This window comes from Sminthopsis crassicaudata, chromosome 1 (genome assembly GCF_048593235.1).
Source record: "Sminthopsis crassicaudata isolate SCR6 chromosome 1, ASM4859323v1, whole genome shotgun sequence".
Classification (NCBI taxonomy): Eukaryota; Metazoa; Chordata; class Mammalia; order Dasyuromorphia; family Dasyuridae; genus Sminthopsis; species Sminthopsis crassicaudata.
In genome coordinates, this window is record NC_133617.1 from 257,115,970 (window position 1) to 257,142,945 (window position 26,976).

The following is a 26,976-nucleotide window of genomic DNA, read 5'->3' on the forward strand; positions in this document are numbered from 1 at the left end:
GCTTGCAAAGCAATTTACTCAAATTATCTTATTTTAGCCTCAGGACAATTTAGGGAGATAGGTGCTATGATATTATAGATTAAAAACAAAAAATTTAGGCATAAAGATTAAATGATTGCCTAGAGTCATACAACTGGTATCTAAGATTGGACTTGAATTCAAGTCTTCCTAGCTTCATGTTCAATGGTCTATCTAATCTGTAACCCAATTGGCTTTGCACTTATGTACAAGCATATTCTCTGCATTAATTAACCATAGAGTCATATATAATCTTACTCCCTGTTGTCTGATGAAATTATAGGTATCATAGAGGGAAAATAAGGAATATGTTTCTATTCTGGTCCAGATTATAGTCACAAATAGGATTATTCTTTCTAACAAAAAAATGATCCATTGCCAGTATGTCTGTGCTTTTGAGCTGTAGCTTTTGAGCGGAAAAAGTCTTTAGAAAGTTTTCTATTCAAAACGGCCTCATTTTACAGGTAAAGAAACTGAAGTCAAGAAAAAGAGTGAATTTCACAATACTAGATCGTTGGTAAATGACAGAACTCAATTTTAATCTAATTTCTTACTCTCCAAATCTGGAGAAAGTTCTTTCACTGACATTCAATAAATGTTATTTGATTTGATATCCATAGTGCTTAGTTTTATGCATTTTTGTTAAAAAGTGTTTGGAAGAAGAGACAGATATGCATTTTTCTGTTTTTATTAAAGAGATAATGGCCAAAATACAGTATTCTCATTTGCCACATGAACTATCCATTGGGGTTAATGATATGGGGGTCAAGATGTGACTTCTAAGAGACTCATTACATGGCTTTTACATTTAACTACAAATAAGTTATTTGTTCTCTTCTACAAACATCACTGGCAATGCTGTGGGTCTGGTTCAGCTTACTTCAGTTCTATTTACTTTCAGCATGGATACTTTCCAGCAATGTAGCTCATGCATCTTTTTTTCAGGAAGGTTTGTGTATTTCATTCCCATGCTGACAGAAGTAAACAGAGTTTAAGGCTTTTTATAAACATAAGCCAGGCTAGTTTGGCTATTTCTATGGTTACTGAGGGAAGCATTCACAAGGGGAGTAAGGAAGGATTATCTCTTGATAATTTCCCATAGCTAGACTTCTAAAGAATCATTAAAATTTTAAATCATCTTATGAATCATTTTCAGCTGACAAAAGGACAAGTAACAAGCTGATTTATATGAAAATACACTCATTATCAGTTTGGGATGCCAAATTTTTTCTTCAATGTCTGCTTCTCAGAGAGCAAAAAAAATATAGATTTTGTTGGGAAGAGCATTCTTTCCAGTAAAGAATTTGATAAACCCTTTAACAAGTTCAGCAGACTCCCCAAAAGACTACTTTAACATACCTTCTACCTCTAAAATACTGAGAAAATTGCTTAACTTTGATTTTCTGAGATTGTGCTTGACAGTGCAGAAAAAAAAAAAAAATCAAGTGCAGAAGGAAGGCGCTTTAAAAGAAGGCAAGGGCCCTGAGGGATCAGATGTTTGGCTCATTCCTTTACTCCTTTTGACCTATTTCAGGATATCTACCTCCTCTTCTTTTTTGCTTTGTCTATAATTTTCCACCTTTGAATATGCCCTTCTTCTTGCTGTTTTTATATTTTCATACACATATCCATGCACATACATTCATAGGAGATGTGGGAAAAAGTGAATTTTGACTCCTCAGATTTCTCAGGCCATTTTAATTTATCATATTCTATCATATCTCCTTGAGGGAAATTCCTTGTCCCCTTCAATAGACTCTGAGGTATGTGAAGGCAGGAACTCGTATCTGATTTCATTTTTGTGTTTCCAGCCCCTGACACAGATCCTTATTGAGTCATTTTATTATTCCATGTCCAACTCTATGTGACCTCATTTGTTTTTTTTTTTGTTTGTTTGTTTGTTTTTTGGCAAAAACACTGCAGTGGTCTGCCATTTCCTTCTGCTCATTTTACAGATGAAGAACTGAGGCAAACATAACAGCTGCTTAATTGCTTTTTTAAAACTGCATTTCATTTAGATATTGATTTAAGACTTTAAAGTATTTTCTAGGAAAGACAAATTGGGAGCTACTTTAATTAGTATACTTCTATGTTTTTAACATGTTGAGAACAAATTTATTCTTTTAATTTAAATATTTCATTACCACCATTATCGTTGTAACTAAGATGTAATACTTACTATATATATGCAGGCACTGTGCTAAATACTTTACAATTATTATCTCATTTGATCCTCACAACAACCCTGGGAAATAGATGCTATTATCCCTATTTTACAGATGAGGAAACTGAGGTAAACAGAGGTTTAAGTGACTTGCCCAGGTCACATAGCAAATATCTGAGGCAAGAATTTAACTCAGGTCTTTAGATGAGATACTTTATTGACTACCATCTAGTTTATTTTAATTTTAAATGATGCAAATCTTATTTATATCCTCACTTTATTTAGCAAACCATTTTCCTCTTCCAATAATAGTACAATGATAAACTCAAGCCTAGCCCCTGTTATAACTGTAACCACAATCATATTTTGCAAAGTTCCAAATCAGTATATTTTGAATCATCAATGAAGTATCCTTAGTTACATCAAATCAATTAAGCTAGGATAATAACTGAAATAGTTATGAAATAGTGAAAAAGGAGAGGGAATAATGGACAAGAAGGGAAGTCAAGATAGGCCTTAATTAAGCCCAAGTAGGAAAGGTCAGTGGAGATGAAAGAAGCCTTTTTAGATGATGGGAAGAGGACTGAATCCTAAAATCTTAGTCCTGGAATGAGAGAGCCTTTCAAATGCTCTAATCCTTCTTAAACTGTGGTTCTTGATCCCATATCTTATAACTGAATGTAGGCGTTGCAAAATTGTAATTTATTATCAGCAAATTTTTTATTTGTATACCTATTTTATATACCTCTATATCTGGGGTTGTATAAAAATTTCTCAGAAAAAAAAAAAGTCATGAATTGTAAAGCTTTAAGAAGCCCTGCTTTAAGAAGTACCATGCTCCATATAATGAAGGGATCCCCTTTACCAAATAACAGTTCTTGCATTCTGTACAGTATATGCCTCTCCCCTTTTTACACATTTCTAGTGATAAGAAACTCTCTACTTCCTGAAGAGGAATTCTACTTTTGAGCAGATCTAATGTTAGGAAGTTCTTTAAATTAAATTAAAATCTGTCTGTAACTTTTATATAATTCTCCTAGTTCTGCCACTTGGAGCTAACACAGATTAGGTTTAATCTCCTCTGCATGACAAAAGTAGATGTAATGGGAACAAACACTGGTCTGGGATGTGGACTCTGCTACTTTCAATTTATGCATCCCCTTGACCTTATAGGAATTACAATTTCTCTGGCTGTATTTCCTCAACTATACATTAGGGAGAATGCTTGCTGGGCCAGCTCAAAGAGTTGTTATAAAGCTCAATAGAGAATTGTGAAAAACAGTTTTGTAAATTCTAAATGCTATAAAATCAAAAATAGTATTTTCACAGTTCATCAAATATTCAGTTATCTTTTCATCCCCAAGTCTTCATTTTTCCAGGCTAAAAACATCCTCAACTCCTTTAATCATTGTTTTTGTGAAATGCTTTTCAGATGCTTTTCTAGTTCCCTCATTGTTCTCCTGACATATTACAATTGTGGATGTCTTCTTTCAAACATTTTTAATCTTATTTTTATTCTGAATTTTGTTGTGATAGAAGTGATTTATTCATTTCAGTCATGTCTAACTCTTCATGACCCCATTTAGGATATTCTTGGTAAAGACATTGGGCTGGTTTCCCATTTCCTTCTCTAGATCATTTTACAGATGAGGAAACTGAGGCAAAAAGATTAAGTGACTTCTCCAGGATCACAAAGCTAGTGTCTGGGGCTGGATTTGAGCTCAGCTTTTCCTGATTACAGGCTACTATATCACCTAGCTGCTTTTATGCTGAATTTAAGAACACCAAATGGAATATGCATTGTGAAAGGTTTTTCTTGAAATTGCAAATCCCTGTTATATTATATTATAATTAATATAATAATTATTATAATTTACTTTTCTCTTTCAACATAATAATGAACACAACTTTTAAAACTGTGAAGAATAATGAAATTTTTACTATCCTTTTCTTAGATTTTAATTTTTATTCAATTACACACTTACCATATGGAAGACACTCCATTGGAAAAACAAGAAGGCTCCTAGGGATGCAAAAACAATGAATCATTCCCTATCCCCAAAGGGTTTACATTCTACTGGAACTAGTACATGTATATAGAGTTTTTATGGTTTGAGGTAAAAGAATCTAAGAAGGGGAAGAGAGGTTAGGTAATGAGACTTCCCAGAAAACTGAACTGAACTGAACTCTAAATAGTGATAGAACTAGACCCATGATTTCATTGCCATACTGAATTCTTGTAAAGAAACTCCTTCAGAGCCCAAAAGGCTATAAAATTGTGTATACCCTTTGATCCAGCAATATCTCTACTGGGCCTGTATCCCAAAGAGATTATAAAAAAGGGAAAAGGACCCATATGTGCAAAAATATTTGTAGCAGCCAATATTTGTAGTGTTAAGGGACAGGAAATTAAGTAGATGCTCCTCAGTTGAGGAATGGCTGAATAAGTTATGATATATGAATGTAATTAATTATTATTGTTCTATAAGAAATGATGAGCAGGCTGTTTTAAGGAAAGCTTAGAATATTTTCCATGAACTGATGTTGAGTGAAATGAACAGAACCAAGAGAACAATGTACACATTAACTACAAGATTATGTGATGGATTTGGTTCTTTTCAACAATGAGGTGATTCAAGGCAATTGCAATAGACTTGTGTTAGAAAGTGCCATCTGCATCCAGAGAGAGAACTGTGGAGAAAATGTGGATCAAAGATAGTATTTTCACTTTTTTTGTTGTCATTTGTTTGCTTGGTTTTTTTTTCTCACATTTTTTCCCTTTTTATCTTATTTTTCTTGCAAAACATGATGAATATTGAAATATCTTTAGAAGAATTGCATATATTTAACTTATATTGAATTGCTTGCTATCTTAGAGGGGAGAAAGGAAAATTTGGAACACAAGGTTTTGCAAAGGTGAATATTGAAAACTATCCTTGTGTGTATTTGGAAAAATAAAATACTATTAAAAATTAAATTTAATTAAAAAAAAGAAACTCCCTCTACCAATGCAGGTGGGTCCCTTCTTTGCCAAAATACTGGAAAGATTAAGTACCCAGGATCACACAGCTAGTATATGTCTGAGGAAGGATTTGGATCGGGTTCTGAAGTCAGCTTTCTATCTACTACAGGGATGGAATGCATTGTTGGTACAAGGAACAACATCAATGCTCTATGAAAACACAGAGACTAGAGGATGATGAATTTAGAACTGGAAGGAATTTAAGAAGTCACTAGGTTAATGCTCTCATTTTAAAGGAAAGAAAACAGTTAGAAAGGTTAAATGAATTGAACATAGATAGCAGAGACAGGATCTGAACCCAAGGGCTCTGGACTCCAAATATAACACTTTTTCCCACTACATGGGAGAGAGGATGGAAAGTTTAGGAAATAGTCCTTCTTGGCCACAACACAGAGAATGTGAAGCAGAATAATAATAATTAATCCTGTAAAGACAGAGTGAAGCCAGACTACAGAGTGTTTTGCATGCCAGAAGGAGGAGTTTTTATTTTATTCTAGAGACAGCAAGAATCTATTGAAGCTATCTGAGCAAGGTGAAATCTGGGCCTTAGGAAATAATTTTGGCATCTGTGCAGAGAATTTGCTGGAGAGTAGAGACAGAGAAAATGGCTTGTGTAGTACAAAGGAAAAAGCACTGATTTCAAAGTCAAGGGATCCGAGTTCAAATACCACCCTGATACTAGACTTTCCAAGCTTTAGTTTCTTAATCTGTAAAGTGAAGAGGATGGACTAAATGATCTTTACAATTTCCTCTAGCTGTCAAAACTATAATCCTGTGATCTAAAATATCTATCATATTGGACTATTTAATATTCTAAGCAAAAGGTGATATGAACTTTAAATAAGAGTAGTTTTGTTGTTTTTGAGTCATTTTTTTCATTTGTTCCCAAATTTTTGTGACCTCTTTGGGGGTCACAATACCTTTGGGGAAAGATATTGAAGAGATTTGTGATTTTCTTCTGTAGATCATTTTACAGATGAGAAAACAGAAGCAAACAGGGTTACATGAATTATTTGGTATCAAACAGCTAATAAGTCTAAGAATGGATTTGAAGTCTGACTCCAGGCTTGGTGTTCTATCCCCTGAAGCATGTAGCTGCCCTGAATTAGGATAGTAGCTGACAAAGAATAAATGAATGAGATGCTCTTATTAATATTTTTAGCAAGCAATAAGTACAAGGAAGACATACAAAAATAGGTGGTCCTACCCTCAAAAAGCTTTATAATAAATGAAGACAACAAAGATTGTTGTTATTGTTCATTCTTCATTTTCAAAGAGATCCAGTAACATCATGAGGTGATGTCTTGGCTTGTGTGTGAATTGGATTTAAGTGAGGCAGAGTTGCTCAAAGTCATCAGCCTCATTCTTTCTTCTAGAGTTGTCAAAGTCCAATGGCAAGACAAAACTCAAGACTACTAACACTGGCCCAAGATGTAGTGGGATAACTTTGGCACCTTTGATGTCTGAACAAGCTCTAAGTACTCTATATCAAATGCTTCAAGCACTTGACAATATCTCACATGATTCTCACAATAACCCAGATTATTATAATCCTCTTTTTTTCAAATGGGAAAACTGAAGAAAAGTGATAAATGATTTGTCAGAATTCACACAGAGAGTAAATGTCTGAGGTCTTCCTGATTCCAGGCCCAATTGTCTATCCACTGAGATACCTAGCTCATTGAAGTGAAGCAGAAGAAAGGATCAAAGATGACTACAAAGTTATATATGAAAGGAATGAGAAGGATGGCAATGATGATCTCATAAAAAAGAAACTATGTATATTAATGAATATTGAAGGAGAAAGGTATCAAATTCTATTTTAGATATGTTGAGTTTAAGAGATTAATTAATGTAATAATAATAATACCAAAATTTCTAGAGTGCTTTAAGGTTTGCAAAGAGCTATACCTGTATTAACTCATTTGAGTTTCACAACCCTCTTAGGTATGCTATTATTATACCTGCTTTATAGATGAAAAAATTAGATTAAGAAAAGTTTATGGGGCAGCTAGGTGGCGCAGTGGATAGAGCACCAGCCTTGAATTCAGGAGGACCAGAGTTCAAATCTGATCTTAGACACTTAACACTTCCTAGCTGTGTGACCCTGGGCAAGTCACTTAACCCCAGCCTCAAAAAAAAATAAAAAATAAAAAATAAAAAATAAAAAAAAAAAGGTTATGACTTGCCCATGGTCACCTAAATCACAAATATCTTAGGCAGGATTTGAATTCATATCTTCATGATCCTAAGTCCAAGATTCTATCCACTTTAACTCTCTATCCATTTGGACATTCCCACCAGATGGCAGGTAACAAGAGATTAAAGATAAAGAGAAAAGTTTAAGATGTTTCTACTTTAATGGGTCCATAAATTCATCCTTTCACCAATGAAGATTGCAACACTTCTATCCTTTCTCATTTTACAAAATGTACTCTTGGTACTCTTTATTTATTGTTTCTCATTTTCCCCACCCTATGTGTCATACTTTTTATTATTAAAAGGTAAGATTACATCAACTTTGTTTTTTTGGCAGATGCATTATACTAATATGTAGTTTGTGGTCAAATGAAATCTCTAAATCTTTTATATAGAAACCACTTGGAAGCTAGCTCTCCCTAGGCGGCTCATATGCAATTGATTTTTTTTTTTTTTAATCTAAGAATAGGATTTAGCATTTATCCCTATTAAATTTCATTTAGCTAGTTTTAGCTTGTTGAGATCTTTTGGAATCCTGACTTTACAATTTAATTTAATGCACTAGCTTTTCCAGGTTTATGTCATTCACATATCAATTTTAATGAGCAAGCTTTCTATATCTTTGTCCAAACCACTGATAAAAACATTGAATAGATAAAGAACCAAGTTCAATCTGGATTAGATAATTCAGTATGTGCTTAAATAGACTGAGTTGGTATTAGAATCTAAAACAGATAAAACACAACTAACAAACAAACCTCTCATTTAGCCTAAAGGAAATATTTTGAGGTTAATAACTTTGATAAAAGTATTAATGTATTCTATTCCTTAACAATGCCAGAAATAGAATCTAGAGAACTAAAAACATTCCAAACTAAAATTATTTATATAAGAAAACTTGGCTACCTTTGCCAAAATCTTCAATATCAACATCTTGTTAAGTTTCAAATGTGGCTTCAGATACTTTCTACCTGTGTGAGCCTGGGCAAGTCATTTAATGTTGTTTGTCTCAATTTCCTAATCTATAAAATAAGCTAGAGAAGGAAACCACTCCAGTATCTTTGCTAAGAAAACTCCAAGTGGAGTCATGAGGAATCAGACAAAATTTGGAAAATGACTGAACAACAACGTTTCCAACTAGTTGGAATGTAATATGGAACTTGTCCCTTCCTCCTTGACTTAGCTACAATCATACCCAATTAATGGCAGCTAGGTGGTACAGTTGATAAAGCACCAAACCTGGAATTTAAGTTTCAAAATAAATAAATATAGATTGATTGAGGGAATAGGGGAAAGTTAAGGCTGACACAAAAATAGTAAACCTGTTGACCAAAAAGGTCATGATACCATCAACAGAAAGAGAAAATTTTAAAAAGGAGTTGATTTAGAAGGGAAAATAATATATTCATTTGCATATTTTCAGTTTGAGATGCATATGGGAAAAGGATTTGATCTTGGAGTTGTAGGAACCAATTTCAAGCCCTATTTTTCTGTCACTCACTCTCAGTTCCTTTATCTGTAAAATGTGAAGGTTAAATTACATGATCTCAGAATCCCTTCATCTCTAAATCTATTTGTCATCCAGAGAGAAATATCAAATAGTTGATAATGCAAGCTCAGGAAAGGATCTAGAACTGGGTGTAGATATCTGAAAGTCATCTGCACATCAATAAAATAACCCATGAATACTGATAAGGTCAGCAAGTGAGAGAATGCACATTATATCAATCAATAATTTATTAAATGCCTACTATTGCCAGGCATTGTGCTAAGGATTAGGGATTTAAAAAAAAAAATACAGGTAAAAGATATATTCCTTGAGGGCAGGAACTATTATCTCAATTATCTCATGGAGAAGAAAAATGTAAACAATATATATAAAGGAATCTATATACAGCATAAATAGAAAATAATTAACAGAGGAAGGACACTAGTATTAAGAAGGAAAGATGTTGTATAAATATAATAGAATATCATTACATCAGAAGTAATGAATATGAAATATTTTGACAAATATGGAAATACTTGAATAAAGTGAAGCCTGGTAAAATGAGCACAACTGGTAAACAAGTCAATAAATATTAAGCACTTACTATATGCCAGACACTGCTGGCAAAGAGTGAGGAAGATCTGAATTTGAATAGTGCCTTATTCACTTACTAGTTGTATGACTCTGGACAAGTTATTGTGAAGATCCAATGTCATAACATGCATAAAACATTTGTAAACCTCAAAGTTCTATTCTAAATGCACACACCTTTATTATTAATTATGATAGCTCAATATTAACAATCCATTATGATTTATCTATGCTGTCCAAAAAGACTCCTTTAGAATATTGAAAAGAACAATCAAATACTTTAGCACATTTCTTTATCATATAATTATCTTAACTCTGGAAAGCAAACAGCAGACCAATGAGACAAAATTAAGAGATCCATTACGAGACTCCAAGTAAGAAGAATAAGCTCTAGTGAGGTAGGAAAAAACTCTAAAATAAAACAAAAAGCATATTTCAAGCACATGCATATTTGGTTCCTAAGCAAATCCAGCCAAAACAACAAAAAGCAAAATAAAATCATGAGCCATCTCACTTGGGGAAAACACCAACATACTATAAATGAGGAGTTTTTTACTTGTTTTTCAGAATAATGCTTCTAAGTGCATAAATCAAAATAAATAGGATTATAGAAGAAACAATTGTATTTAAATACAGTTTTCAAAAGTTCTTAAAAAACAAATTCATAGACCCGAAGTTATGAAACCCTGCTATGAACCAACTCAAAGATTCAAACTATACTTTGTTTTCTCAACTATACTTGTCACTGAGCCCTAGTATACCAATCCAAAAGCAGCATCCCCTGAAATATCCTAATGAGGAGACAAACCATTCAGTCTTCCAAACTTCCTTGGTTCTTTCCAAACTGTTTCTAGCCAATAATATTCATAGTTTTCCAAAACATGTAAAAACCCAACAAAATCTAAACATGACTTAACAACTTGGCTTCAACCTGCCTGTTCTTATCATTCTAATATAGTACTTACTGAGTGTTTGGCATGGACTGGGTACTCAAGAAAATTATGCAGTTCCTCTAAACTGTGAAAAAAACATTATAATTCAACAACCATTTATTAAGATTATGTTTGAAAATGGAGATGTAAAAACAAGAATGAATCAGCCCCTGACTTCAAGGAGCTTGCATTTTATTGGGGTAGAGAGAGAAGATCTGACATACACCCAGTTAAATAAATGTAACATATATAAAAAATAATATGAAGTAATTTAAAAGAGAGCATTTTAACCACATGGGAGATTAGGAGAGGTTTCATGTAACAGAAGGAATATCTACTAGGTTTTGAAAGAAAGAAGGGATTCCTATAACTGGCATCAAAAGTATAAATTTTCCTCAGATTACTAATCACTTAAAAATAATAATAATAATAATAATAACATATAAATATATAAAAATAATAACATTGATATAACACTTTGACATTTGCAAAAGATATATGTATGTGTATATATACTGATATACTGATTAATCTTTTTATATATAGATAAATATACATACATTCATGCATATATAGGCAAATATGTAGAACAGTAGGTAAAATGTTGGCCCTGGAATCAGGAAGACCTGAGTTAAAACCCAGCCTCAGACACTTAGTAGCTAAATATTCCTGAGCAAGTCACTTAGTCCTGTTTGTCTTGATTTCCTCATCTGTAAAGTGAGCTGGCATACTATTCCAGTATCTCTTCCAAGAAACCCCCAAATGGAGTCACAAAGAATTGGACTGAAACACACACGCATACACACAAAGACACATACACAATTTTAGAGTGTCTCATTTGGAATGAATGGAGTGTCTGATTTGATTCCAACATAATACCCATTAATAAATCAAATTTAAGAATAAAGTTTTAAATTTTTTAGAAATGCTTACTGACAGACTATATTGTTTAATTTTAGGAAACTTGGCACATTAACAACATGCCCTTAATTTATAGTCTTAGAAAATTACCTTGGACTACTAAAAGATTAAGTGATTTACCCAGTGTCATACATCCCAATCAAAATTTAGACAAACTAGATCTTAATTTCAAAATTGACCCTTTATATACTGTACCTCAGAAGTTCATATAAGCTCATAAATATCCTCATTCCAATTCCTCCTCTCACAGAGGATTGCATACCCAGAGATTGGCTAGCTCTAACTTTCCTGCAGAGTTTTAAAGGTACCCATGAGGCTCAGTGGGGAATCTCTGAGGTCATCAACTTATATTCCCAACAGCTGCATTCGCCTCCAACCCTATTAGTATTAGTACTATCAATAACCAATCTTAAATAGCATTTACAATTATATATTTACTAATGTAATACAGGGATAACAATTTGTATCCCAAAAGTCAAATATTATTTAGACTCTCCTATAAGTATATACAGATTCTATATGCACTATAACTTTTTACAACTCGGTTATGAAACAACCATGACAGTTTCCAAATGTAAATTTTAATTGAAAGGGAGAGGGAAAGGAATAAGCATAATTAAATACCTACTATGTGCTAGATACTTTAAAAATATTATCTCATATGATTCTCACAATAATTTCGTGAAGTAAGTACCATGATTACTCTTATTTTTTACAATTGAGAAAACTGAGATAGTTAGAGATCAAATAACTTGCCCAGAGTCTTACAGCTAGGAAGTATCTGAGATTGGATCTGAACTCATCTTGGTAACTCCAGGGCCAGCATTCTATCCATTGTTCCTTCTGGCTGCTTATAATAATATATATATTTAACATTGTTAATGGTTTGTTTCTAATATAACTAACTGATTATGACTAAAAGCAGAGACACTCTGTTCTTTTTAAAAATTCTACCAAAAAAATCAAATAAAATATAGCTAGATGATCTCAATAAAGTATCTTCCAGCTCTAAAATTTTACTGTCAGGAAGGCTGCTGGACTATTTCCTTTGACTCTTTTTTTCTTGGCAGTGAAAAGCTAACACAGAGACATTATTTTGGCAACTAAAGATTTCCTTTTGGCTAGGACAATTTCCCCAATTTATAATCTAAACCACTAAAAACATGGTATTTTCTATTTTTCTCGATGTCTCTTTCTGTATCTTTATGTCTCTCTGTCTGTGTCTGTCTGTCTCTCTGTGTGTGTGTATGTCTGTCTCTGTGTGTGTCTGTCTCTGTCTCTTAGTCTCTCTCTTTATCTCTGTGTGTGTATGTGTATGTCTCTTTCTCTCTCTTATGTCTCTCTGTCTCTCTTCCCTCTGTCTCTCCTCTCTCTTTCTTCCCACCCTGCTCTACCCCTGGACCTCTGATTATGTGAAAGGCAAAATATGTGAAAGATCATCCTTAAAATAAAGAATTGGATTCTTGTCCTGCCTCTACCACATTTGGCTATATGGGTTTAGCTAAGTTATTTAATCTCTCATTGCTCCAGGCAACTTTTATGATTAAAAGCCTCAGAAGAGTTATTAATTTGCATTAGTAGAAGCAATTTTTTTTTCATCAATATTTTCCTGGATCAAGGAAATCATAGGTGAGGAAAGAGAAAGTGGGAACAGCTAAAGTTCATACAGTATTTTATGCGTACTAATTGTTATGTCTTGATCAGGCAGTTAGACCAATGAAATGGTTAGTCTCAGAACCCACATTAGAAGAAAATAGTAGTTTGGACTTTATCATAATAGCTTTATTATCCCACACTTGGCCCTTCTCAAAAGGAAAAAAAAAAGTACCTCGGGGAGGCACATAAGAGGATATATCTGGTGAAAGGAATTCAGACATCAAGGAATCTTCCTTGGTTTAATGGAGAGGTCACTCTTCAGGCCCTTTTCTAACCTTATTCAGCAATAAAAGTCCAACCCTTGTTTGGCCAGGAGGCTCTCCTAAACTCCCTAAACTTCTCAAAAAGCTGGATTTCTCTACCTTAATTCCACTCCCTTTCATTATGGCAATACTTGAAGCTTTAATCTAGAGCTGTGGAGAGTGTGAATTGATTCCATTAGTCTTCTGAATTAACCTAGACCTGCAAGAATATTCTGCCCTTTTCCCTTACTTCTTTTTTTATTGTTTACTGTTATCATCACTCTTCAAGATCTTATTTTGTGCTTTCTTGGCAAAGATACTGAAGTGATTTGTTGTTTCCTTCTGCAGCTCATTTTACAAATGAAGAAACTGAGGCAAATAGGGTGAATTGACTTGCTCAGGGTCATACAGCTAATAAGTGAATGAGGCTATATTTTAATTCAGGTCTTACTGACTCCAGGCCTCACATTCTATCCACTGTACCACCTAGCTGTCCTAAGCATGGTAAAAAGGAGTCAACTAAATCAATCAATGTTTAATTATATAGATGATTTACTCATTATTAATGAAGCAAAAAAATTGAAACCAAACAAGTCAAAACAATTACCAAGAAGGCTATATGCTCATTTCTCTACAAGGATATAGTAGCCTCCTAGTTATGTTAAACAAAGAAAACCTGGAGAATTTTTTAAAAGTCCTCACAGGAAAGCAGAGTTACTGTCAGAATACAACCAGCAGTAATGGCTTTATAAAAATCCTCTTTCCCACTGATAAGGAGTATGACTATTCAGCCATCAATTCTGCCAGAGTTTGTTTCCCCATCCTATCCCACCTCTAGCAAGAATCAATTTTAGTCCCCAGGTGAAAACTTTTTGCCCAGATCCAAGCTCCTTGCTATCTCTCCACATCCCAGACCCTCAAAGCCTGGTTCTGTCATATACCTAGATAAAAACCCTATAAAAACCTCACCAGACTTTATTAGCTTGAGGGGGGAATGTTCCCTATTCCCTCTGGGATCCCAGTAGGATGCACAATTTTCCTTGGAGTCCCAGCAGACCTAGGCACCTAATATCTTTTGGTTTGTGAGTATTTCCCCTATCAAAAAAGGCTCTCTTCACTGTCTAAGGATCTCCATGATTCTTTATACTGGCCTATTGGCATTTCAATTCCCAGTGTGTGTGAAGACACTTTCAAGAAATTCAAGAAGCCCCAAACTAGTCTATAAACATGTCTCAAAGTAGGTTAAAAAAGATATATTTTTTATTCTTGAACTCAAACTTCCTCTTTGTAGGACTCCAAAAAGAAAGAAGTTTTCATCTTTTACACTCTCCCAGTTGTCTTAGTTGCTCTAGAAATTGCTGCCTCCTAATATAGCTATTCTGCTAACTCAGCTTCTCTTGGTCCTGCCTAGAGGCTCATAGTCCCTATTATATCTCTACTCCTAAGAAAACTGTGTATGAAAGTGTCCCTGTAGGTCACAACTTGATCAGATCTCCCCAGTCCTGAATTGCCATCCAGAGAAAACAGATACACATGTGCCAGCACTATTAACCTGTATTACCTTCTTTCTATATGTCTTTACTCCTTCTCTTCTAAATTTTGCATTATTCCATACCCTGTATTATTTAGGTACATTGAGCAGATTCCAGGATACTGGATGCTTAGCTCTTTCCATGACTCAAAAGGAGAGTAAGGAGGACAAAAGTGAGGAAGTACAAAAGTATGCCCTCCTCAGGCCTGGAGCTTCCTTAGGTCTATTCTTGCACAGAGAAATTGAAATCATGTCAAATTCAACAAGACTGCTGTCAGTCAGTTACCAGGATCAAGAGATAAAGAAAAGACCAGAAAGATTATTTCAGAGAGGCCTGGAGAGGCCTGGACTAGAAATAGTGTTAATTTCTTCATCTGAAAATTATCTGTTCATATCCTTTGACCATTTATCTATCAATTGGAGAATGGCTTGAACTATTATAAATTTCAGTCAGTTCTCTATAAATTTTTGAAATTAAGCCTTTATCAGATCCTTTGGATATAAAAATGTTTTCCCAGTTTATTGCTTCCCTTTTAATCTGTCTGCATTGGTTTTGTTTGTACAAAACCTTTTTAAATTAATGTAATCAAAATTATCTATTTTGTGATCAATAATGATCTCTAGTTCTTCTTTGGTCACAAATTCCTTCATCTTCCATAAATCCTAGAGGTAAACTATCCTGTGTTCTTCTAATTTGTTTATAATAACATTCTTTATTTCTATATCATGAACCATTTTGACCTTATCTTAGTATATGGTGTTATGTGTGGGTCTACGCCTATTTTCCACCATACTAATTTCCAATTTTCGCAACAGTTTTTATCAAATAGTGAATTCTTATCCCAAATGCTGGGGCCTTTGGGTTTCTCAAATACTAGATTGTTGTAGTCATTGACGATTTTGTTCTGTGAACCCTAACTTATTCTACTGAAAAACTTCTCTATTTCTTAACCAGTACAAAATGGTTTTGACGACCACTGCTTTATAATATAGTTTTAGATTTGGTACAGCTATGCCACCTTTATTTGCTTTTCTCTTCATTAATTCTTTAGAAATTCTTAAACTTTTGTTCTTCCAGATGAATTTTGTTATTTTTTTCTAAGTCAGTAAAATAGTTTCTTGGAAGTTTGATTAGTATAATACTAAATAAATAGATTAGTTTAGGTAGTATTGTCATTATTATATTTGCTAGACCTATCCAAGAGGATTTGATATTTTTCCAATTGCTTAGATCTAATTTTATTTCTGTGGAAAGTGTTTTGTAGTTTTATTTATATAGTTTCTGACTTTCCCTTGGCAGATAAATTCCCAAATAGTTTATATTATCAAAAGTTATTTTAAATGGAATTTCTCTTTATATGTCTTCCTGTTGGATTTTGTTAATGATGTATAAGAATGCTGATGATTTATGTAGATTTATTTTGTATCCAGCAACTTTGCTAAAGTGGTGGATTATTTTAATAGCTTTTTAATTGATTCTCTGGGGTTCTCTAAGTATACCATAATATCATCTGCAAAGAGTGATAATTTTGGTTTCCTCATTACCTACTCTAAATCCTTTAATCACTTTTTCTTCCCTTATTGCCAAAACTAGTATTTCTAGTACAATATTGAATAATAATGGTAGGGGGCAATCTTGTTTCACCACTTGGGAATGTTTCTAGTTTATCCCCATTACATATGATGGTTGCTGATGGTTTTAAATAGATGTTACTGACTGTTTTAAGGAAAAGTCCACTTATTCCTATAGTCTTTAGTGTTTTTTATAAGAAATAGATGTTGGATTTTATCAAATGCTTTTTTTTTACATCTATTGAGATAATCATATGCTTTTTGTTAACTTGGTTATTGATATAGTCAATTTCCTAATATTGAACTAGTCCTGCATTCCTGATATAAATCCTACTTGGTCGTGGTGTATTATCCTGGGGATGATTTTCTGTAATCTCTTTGCTAATATTTTATTTAAGATTTTTACATCAATATTCATTAGGGAAATTAGTATATAATTTTCTGTTTTTGTCCTATCTGCTTTAGGTATCAATACCATGTCTGTGTCATAAAAGGAATTTGGTAGGAGTCCTTCATTCCCTATTTTTTCAAATAACTTATATATCATTGGAGTTGATTTTTCCTTAAATATTTGGTAGAATTCACATGTAAATCCATCTGGTCCTGGGGATTTTTTTCTTAAAGAGTTGATTAATAGCTTGTTCTATTTCTTTTTCTAAAACCTTCTTATAAATTTCTCATTTCCTTTCCCCATTTTTCTTCTAGCTCTTTTAAGAGCCTTTTTAATTTCTTCTAGGAGAGCCTTGTGTAATGGGGACCAGGTTACATGACCTTTTGGGCTTCATCTGGAGTTAATCTGCCCTTTAGTCTCGTCAGGGTTTGAAATCTGTTCTTTTCTTTCATCATAAAAGCTGTCTATCATCAGAGTCCTCTTTACTTTTTTACTCATTTTTTAAAAAGATTAAGGTTTGCTTTTAGGGCAGGGGAGGTTTTCCAAGCTTCCTCTACAAGCAGCAGCTTCCTCTATAAGCAACCACAACTGTGCTGGGTCAGTGCTGACTCACTTCCAGTGCTGGGTGGGCATAATCAGGTCCCATGAGATTTTGGCATTTCAGGGTTCACTATTGATCTTTTATGTTTGTGTTGGATGTTTTATGACTTCTCTGCTGATTTTCTGGCTTGCAGTCAGGGCAGAACTACAACACAGCTGTAGATTCCTGTAGATTCCTCTCCAGAGATTCTCTGCCATGCAGAGTCCACAACAACAGTGGAGTCTGCCCTGTTCCAGAACTTCATACTATCTGCACTAGCATTTGTACTCAGCTGCTTGTGTTTCGTTGACTCCCTCCCATTTCCAGTTGAAACAGACCTTTTCTGGTGATCTTCAAAATTATCTTCTATTGATAATTTGTTGCACTCTCAATATTTGTGGATTCTGCCAGTCCAGAGTTAATTCAGAGGCTGGATTTGCTAATTAGTCTGAGGATTGTAGGAGAAGGTCAGAAAGAAACCTGTGTCATCTCCACCATTTTGGCTCCCTACACTGGTATCCTTTTAAGGATAATACTATGCAGCTAGAGTCACTGACCCTAAAAAAAAGAATACAAAGAAAAGGAGGAAGAGAAGGTATGGACTTCAGTGATGAAGCTGCTAATATAACAGAAGAAGTCAGATTTCCTCATTGCTTAACCATCTTTTGTATTTGTCTCAAGTATTAAAATGCTGAAATACAAAGAGCCGGTCCAAAGAATCAGTGGACTCCTTTATAACCATTATTTTAAATCTTGTTTTTCAGAGATAGATTTAAGAAATCATAACTAAAAAATGAACAGGACAGAAGTAGTTATTTAAAAATCCTGTCAAAGGTAACTGCATGGCATAGTGAAGTCAAATCCAATCTCAGATACTTTACACTTACTAGCTGTGTGACCCTGGTCAAGTCACTTAATCCAAATTGCCTTGCAAAAAAAAATCCTTCCCCAAAATCATCACCCTAATGAAGTCATTGTTGTTCTTCAAGAACAAATACCTGACAACAAAAATAATATTGAAAATGAACATATGCCCCATGAAATAATTTAAACCTTTGGGGAAGCTAGATGGTACAGTGAATAGAGTACTAGCCTACAGTCAGGAGGACCCGAGTTCAAATCCTATCCCAGACACTTAATATTTCCTATTTGTGTGATCCTGGGCAAGTAACTTAACCCCAAATGTCTCAGCAAAAATAATAATAACAATTAATCAATTAACTTAATCCTTTCATCAGGAAGCTTCCCAAATTCTACCTGGATTCATATGAAGATTCAAGGGCTTTTTTGGTGTACAGTTGGATTTAGCTCTTGTTTTCCTAGAGTCTCCCCTCAAGTTGTCGCAGTCCTATTTCTATCAGAAACATTACCTCTTACAAGGTATATTTCCTCACCACTTTTACCTCTTCCCCCATATGCATACTCTGGCTTCATGTCAGCATATTATTAGCAGGCTCCTTACTTTCTAATCTAATAGTGGCTAATATAAGCAAGGTAAAGGAGGAATAAGAGTCATCTGAGATAGCAAATGGGGTAAGTCACTTGGTTGGGGTTCTCATCTGGGCCCTATAGTTGCACAGGAGGACAGACAAGGGCAGGGATTATGTTTAAGACTAGCAAAGAAGATGCTGAGCAGGAAATTAGGCCATTAGTGACAATTAAAAAGCCCCAAAGCTCATTCTTTGAATTTTTGAATTCTTACATTGATGATTCCTACAGTTCCTTGATTTCTGTTTTGATTCCTTTGTCAGCTTCTAGATCCCTTGCAACAAGTTCCTGATTCACATTCTTCAACTTTTCTCCTTATGAGACTTAAGCTCTCTAAGTCTTCCTCCTTTGGGTTCCTTTGAATTATTATTCCACGCTGTAAGAATATTGATTTCACCAAATCATAGAATTGAATCTTTAGAGCTAAAAGGACTTTTAAAACGCATCCAGTCTAAAAGTATCATTTTACAGAAAAATACACTTACGCCTAAGGTAATTGTGATTTACCCAGTATTTGACCCCAGAGCCTCTAACTGCAAATCTAGTGCTCTTTGTATTTTAATGTGCTTCTTTTCATATAGAAGGAGCCATATGGAAGGAGTATGATTTTAATAACTTCATAGAACTGATGTTTATAAAAGTTATGCCTTTCTGATATTCTCATAGATACTAAGTTCTATGTTTGGTACTATGAGTGCAAATCCATTACTCTTCAATACACCCTTAAAACTTCCTGGCTTTCTTCTTTCCATCTTTAAACCATCCTATCTTGTGTTTTCCATGGAAAAGATTAGTTGTTTTGTTTTGTTTTGTTTTGTTTTCTTTAAGTATCTCAGATTAGCTAGGCCTGAATTTCAAGAGAAGGTAACAACATTAATCTCATCATTATTTAATTCAATTATTTTAGATAATGGCTATTGGTATAAGACTACTGGAATTCTAATGGTACTATTTATTTTTCAACTTTTATTAAGAGCTTATGATGTGGCACTATGTTGCTAAGTTCTAGAAATATATCAACAACCCCTGACTCCCAAAGATTTTCCATTCTATTTTGGGGATACAGCATATGCATGGATAAATAAATTCAAGGTGGGACTCTGAGCAAGTCACTTAATCCTGTTTGCCTCAGTTCTACACTTATAAAATGAACTGAAGAAGAAAAAATAGATTACTCTAGTATCTTTACTAAGAAAATACTTTTAATAGGGTCATGATGTCAGACATTACAGAAATAACTGAATAATAAAGTTATTCAAAATAAGAAATAGGGACTAGATCTTTGATTTCATTGATACAGGAAATCCCTGAATCAGCATTTTCTCAGCAATTTACAGTTTTAGAATGAGTGTGACTTAGAGGTTAAGTGACTGGCCAGACTCAAGCATTCAGGATGTGCCAGAGTTAGGTTTTCCAGACTCAACATACTGTTCTATATCTATTAGGACACATGCATACACACACAAACACACACACAAACACACACACACACACACAAACACACTCATATATACATTTATATAAAAAATATGTGATTTTGTAAATACATGTATAACAATATACATACAAAATTATTCAAAGTAATTTGAAGAGGGAGAGAACATTAAAATCCCATATAGAATGTAACCTCTGAGCTATGTAAAAATAAGTAGGTAGTCTTAGGCAATATTCTTTATCCTTTGTTCTTGAAGGGGAACCATGGCATCAAGCAGTTGATGCCATGGCATACAAGTGAAATGGATTTAAATGAGGGAGGGTCCAGTGGCCAGATATAGATCAAGCCAAGTGGGTATGGTCTTATATGAAACAGATCTCAGATTTATTGAGGCCACACAATTCAATAATTAGACAAAATGCAACATTCAGCCAAACTCCAGTCTGCCAGGCTGTTTCTCTGACCCATTCTGGAATTCTGAACTCCTACCCTCATTGGATTAGATGAGCCTTGACTATTAAATTAATGACCCTGATATCTTCTCAACTGGTGTGGAATCTATCCCATTATTTTCTTGTCATATAACAAATGAAATTTGGAAACTACTTATGAGAATGAGTGGCTGAATGGATGTGTATTGAGTCCTCTGGGCACTGAAATACATATTAGAAATGGCTTCTGACTTACAGGTATTTAAATATTAAGCAAAAAGTTCGACATATGTCTTTCAACTACTGTCTTCCTACTTTTTTTTTTTTTTTTTTCATCTTCACTCACTGAAATGCCAAGTCATAATATCAGTAAAAATCAATTGACAAGCATTCCTTCAGACTATTTTTAAAAACAAATTTACTATGGAGAATGTTTCTTTTTTCTTCTTGGTTTTATTTTGTATTTTTCATGGTGATAAGGACAGTTTGATTGTTCCAAGAAAAGTCACATACTGCATGAGATATGATGGTTTAAAGGAGTATAGAAGAAATTCAAGAAGATTTTAAAACGTAGTAAAAAGAGTACTGGACTGGGATCCACAAAACACAAGCTAGAAGCTTTGCTCTATTTATTATCAATGTGAATTTCAGCAAGACACTTAGCTTTTATAAGCATCAATTCTATGAACAAATATTTATTAAAATCAAACTCAGTTGTAAGGACTGTATTAGGACATAGAGAAAGACAGAAGCAAAACAGTCTCTGTGGTCTCAAGAAGATTTTATTGGGGATATAATATTTTCTTAAGTTTAATGAATCTCAAATTTCACTAAAATAGACATTACTCCCAATGGTGCAGACTATAACCCAACATACTAATCTACTTGTTCCTAGTCTGTTGAGTATAGATATGGAGTGGATGAGTCTCAAAGGAGTAGGGGTTATTGAGTGATGATTTTACACAAAGAGCTTAAAAGTGGCAATGGGAAGCCAGGAGCATTCCAACTGCTCCACCTCTAGAAGTAAGGTGAGGAATGAGTGAAAGTACAATTAGCATAAGAAAAAGAGGCCTGGATGGAGTCAAGATGACAGAGAGCAAACAGGTTTTTATAAGAGCTCCTCCTGGCATCCCTCAGAGCAATACCAGATCAAGCTTCTGAGCTGGTTTTGGAGTGACAGAACCCACAAATTTTTGGAATGTAACAAGTTTCCAGCAGAAGATACTTTGAAAGAACTTCAGAAAAGGTCTGTTTCAATCAGACATGGGGAGGGTGAAAGGAGGGAGGAGGTTGCCCAGCCCAGTCACAGTACAGGAACACAGGACAGTGTGGTATCTCAGGGGAATCTACCATGAAACTCTTAGGCAACATACAACAGCATTGGATACACTGTCCTGGTTCAGAAGCCAGTGGATCAGCAACTAGCTGCAAAACATCCAATGCAACTACAAAAGATGAATAGTGAGCCCTGAACTCTAAAATAACCCCATAAACTGCAACCTTTCCCAGTAAGATCAGGAGTGAAACAAGGTTGCCCACTATCACCATTACTATTCAATATAGTACTAGAAACGCTAGCCTCAGCAATAAGAGCCGAGAAAGAGATTCAAGGAATTAGAGTAGGAAATGAGGAAATCAAACTATCACTTTTTGCAGATGACATGATGGTATACTTAGAGAACCCCAAAGACTCTGCTAAAAAGCTACTAGAAATAATTCAAAATTTCAGCAAAGTGGCAGGATACAAAATAAATCCACATAAATCCTCAGCATTTTTATATATCACTAACAAAATGCAACAGCAAGAGATACAAAGAGAAATTCCATTCCAAACAAATGTTGAGAGTATAAAGTATTTGGGAATCCATCTACCAAAGAAAAGTCAGGAATCATATGAGAAAAATTACAAAACACTTGCCACAAAAATAAAGTCAGATTTAAATAATTGGAAAGACATTCAGTGCTCTTGGATGGGCCGAGCGAATATAATAAAGATGACAATACTCCCCAAACTAATCTATTTATTTAGTGCTATACCAATCAGACTCCCAAGAAACTATTTCAATGACCTAGAAAAAATAACAACAAAATTCATATGGAAGAATAAAAGGTCGAGAATTGCAAGGGAACTAATGAAAAAAAAAACTCAGAGGAAGGTGGTCTAAGTGTACCTGATCTAAAGCTATATTATATAACAGCAGTCACCAAAACCATTTGGTATTGGCTAAGAAATAGACCGGTAGATCAGTGGAACAGATTAGATACAAAGGACAAAAAAGGGTACATCTATAGCAATCTAATCTTTGACAAACCCAAAGATACCAACATTAGGGATAAAAATTCATTATTTGGAAAAAACTGTTGGGAAAACTGGAAATTAATATGGCAGAAATTAGATATGGATCCACACTGAACACCATATACCAAGATAAGATCAAAATGGCTCCATGATTTAGGCATAAAGAATGAGAAAATAAATAGATTAGAGGAACAGAGGATAGTCTACCTCTCAGACCTGTGGAGGAGGAAGGAATTTATGACCAGAGGAGAACTAGAGATCATTATTGATCACAAAATAGAAGATTTTGATTACATCAAACTAAAAAGTTTCTGTACAAACAATACTAATGCAAACAAGATTAGAAGGGAAGTAACAAATTGGGAAAATATTTTTAAAAGCAAAGGTTCTGACAAAGGTCTCATTTCCAAAATATATAGAGAACTGACCCTAATTTATAAGAAACCGAACCATTCTCCAATTGATAAATGGTCAAAGGATATGAACAGACAATTCTCAGATGAAGAAATTGAAACTATATCCACTCACATGAAAGAGTATTCCAAATCACTACTGATCAGAGAAATGCAAATTAAGACAACTCTGAGATACCACTACATACCTGTCAGATTGGCTAAGATGACAGGAACAAATAATGATGAATGTTGGAGGGGATGTGGGAAAACTGGGACACTAATACATTGCTGGTGGAGTTGTGAAAGAATCCAGCCATTCTGGAGAGCAATTTAGAACTATGCCCAAAAAGTTATCAAACTGTGCATACCCTTTGACCCAGCAGTGCTACTACTGGGCTTATATCCCAAAGAAATACTAAAGAGCAGAAAGAGACCTATATGTGCCAAAATGTTTGTGGCAGCTCTTTTTGTTGTAGCTAGAAACTGGAAGATGAATGGATGTCCATCAGTTGGAGAATGGTTGGGTAAATTATGGTATATGAAGGTTATGGAATATTATTGCTCTGTAAGAAATGACCAGCAGGAGGAATACAGAGAGGCTTGGAGAGACTTACATCAACTGATGCTGAGTGAAATGAGCAGAACCAGAAGATCACTGTACACTTCATCAATAATACTGTATGAGGATATATTCTGATGGTAGTGGAACTCTTCAACATAAAGAAGAGCCAACTCACTTCCAGTTGATCAATGATGGACAGAGGTAGCTACACCCAGAGAAGAAACACTGGGAAGTGAATGTAAATTGTTAGCACTACTGTCTATCTACCCAGGTTACATGTACCTTCGGAATCTAATGCTTATTGTGCAACAAGAAAATGGTATTTACACACATGTATTGTATCTAGGTTATAATGTAACACATGTAAAATGTATGGGATTGCCTGTCATCGGGGGGAGGGAGCAGAGGGAGGGGGGGATAATTTGGAAAAATGAATACAAGGGATAATATTATATAAAAATATATAATAAAAATTATTAAAAATAAAATAAAATAAAATAACCCCATAAACAAATGCTCATAAACACCAGAAATATAAGTACCAGCAGCACTGGCCCCAAGGCAGCATGAAGTTGCTGTTACTTACTGAGGAAATTTGGGATAATATCCCTTTTGCCCTAAGGGCAAATCTCAATCTTAAGTGAACAAAAAACAAACAAACAAACAAACAAAAACCAACAAGATCTCTGTCCACAGATAGTTTTTATGGAGACAGAAGAACAGACCTCAAATCTTCAGAACACTAAAGGCAAAATATCTTCAGATGAAGCCCCAAAGGGTGATATGAGTTAGACTCCATCTCACAAGGCTGTCTTGGAAGAATTAAAAAAGAATCTTAAAACAGAGTTACAAGAAAAATGGGGAAAGGAATTTTGCAGGAGAGTTTGGAAAAATAAATTTGCATCTAGGAGATGCATCTGAAAAAAACTCCTTAAAAAAAAAGATTTAACAAACTGGGAAAGGCATATAACTCTTTACAAAATAGATTTGATAAAGTGGAAAAAGAAACCAACTCATTGAAAAATATAATTTGCGAAATGTAAAAAAAATCCAATGAACAAAATAACTCATTTAAAAGTTCAATTTGCCAAATGCAAAAGCATAGATTTTTTTAAAGTTCATTGAAGAAAATAATTCACTAAAAATTAGAATTGAACAAATCAAAGTGAATAACTCAATGAGACATCAAAAATCAAACAAAAAAAAAAAAAAAGAAGAAGAAGAAGAAAAAGTAGAAGAAAGTGTAAAATATCTCATTGGGAAAATAACTGACATGGAAAATAGATCCAGGAGAAACAAGCTAAGAATTACTGGATTACCTGAAAACTATGATGAAAAAACAAGCCTAGACATGATCTTTCAGGAAATCATCAAGAAAACTGTCCTGATATCCTAAAATTAGAGAGTAAAATTGCCAAGGAATTCCCAAATCACTTGCTGAAAGAGACCCCAAAATGAAAACTCCAAGGAATATTGTAGCTAAATTTTAGAATTATTAGATCAAGGTCAAAATATTGCAATAAGCCAGAAAGAAACAATTCAAATATCAAGGGGCCACAATCAGAGATACCCAGGATCTATCAGCTTCAACTTTAAAGGATAAAATGGCCTGGAATATGATGTGTTACAGGGCAAAGGAACTTGGATTACAGCCAAGAATCAACTATCAAGCAAAATTAAGCATTATCTTTCAGGGCAAAAGATAAGCAATCAATGAAACAAAGGAGTTTCATTTATTTCTAATGAAAAGACCAGAGCTGAAATAAATTTGATCAAATACAGAACTCAAGAGAAGCATAAAAAGATAATAAGGAAAGAAAAAAAATTAATAACTGTTTCTTTTAAAAGTTAAAAAGCTTCCTTATATAGGAAGATGATATGTTTAGCTCTTTATAATTGTATGTCTGCTATGGGTATACTTAGAAGATATAGGCATAATTTGATTTTATTGTGATGACATAAAAAAGAAACTAGAGGTGGAGAGAGGGTTGTACTAGGAAGAAGAGGAAAATAAAGATAAAATGGAGTGAATTACATCTCATGAAGAGTTTTTAAAAAGACCTATTATGACTGAGGGGAAAAAAGGGAAAGAGCAAGCACTGCATGAACCATAACTCTCAGCAGATTTAGGTCAAAGAAAAAATATCAGACATACTTAACTTCACAGAAAAACTAATTATACCCTACAGGGAAGTTGGAGAGGAAAGGGAAAAGGAAAGGAGAAGACTTATAGAAGAACAGAAGTAGAAGGGAAAGGTATAAAAAAAGAGAAGGGGCTGTAAAAAAGGGAGGGTTGTTTGAGGGAGATAGTAGTAAAAAGCAAAACATTGGGAAGGAAGAAAATGGGGAAAGGAAAGAGAAAAGTGTAACATGGAGAAAATAAGATGGTGGGAAACAGAGAGTTAGGAATTTCAAATAACAGACTGGATTAAGAGCCAAAATCCTACAATCCTATAATATGTAATTTAAAGAAACACATTTAAAACAAAGTGATACATACAAAGTAAGGGTAAAAGACTGGAGCAGAATCTATTATACTTCAGCTGGAGTAAAAAAAGAAAAGTAAGGTATAAATAGATCTTTCAAGAAAATTGAATGGAGACAGAAAGGAATATATTTTTTTTCTCAGTGGTACATGGAACCTATTCAAAAACTGATCATGTATTAGGGCATAAAAACCTCAAAATCAATGCAAAAAGCCAGAAATAGTAAGTGCATCCTTTCCAGATCATGATGCAATAAAATTACTTGTAATAAAAGGCCAAGGAAAAATAGACCAAAAATTAATTAGAAACTAAATAATCTGAAGAATGAGTGAGTGAAACAACAAATCATAGACATAAACAATCATTTCATTCAAGAGAATGACAATAATGAGACAGCATACTAAAATTTGTGGGGTACATACAAAGCAGTTCTTAGAGGAAGTTTTATATTTCTAGATGCTTATTTGCATAAAATAGAGAAAGAAAAGTTCAATGAATTGGTATGAAACTAAAAAAGCTAGAGAAAGATCAATTAAAAACCCCCAATTAAATGCCAAGTTTGAAATGCTGAA

General features: G+C 34.0%; 1 protein-coding gene across 4 annotated transcripts in view; it reads right to left on the reverse strand.

Annotated features, from left to right (window-relative positions):
• Positions 1-26,976, reverse strand: part of PXDNL (peroxidasin like) — a 512,873-nt gene that overhangs the window by 285,951 nt on the left and 199,946 nt on the right. The window contains exon 1 of one of the 4 annotated variants that reach the window (XM_074278151.1): positions 11,532-12,082. The exons of the other annotated variants lie outside the window; for them this stretch is intronic. Within the exon in view, the coding sequence (XP_074134252.1) occupies positions 11,532-11,596 (65 nt within the window). The 5' untranslated portion in view covers positions 11,597-12,082. Of the gene's footprint in view, positions 1-11,531; positions 12,083-26,976 lie in introns of those variants that run through there. 4 annotated transcript variants of the gene reach the window in all.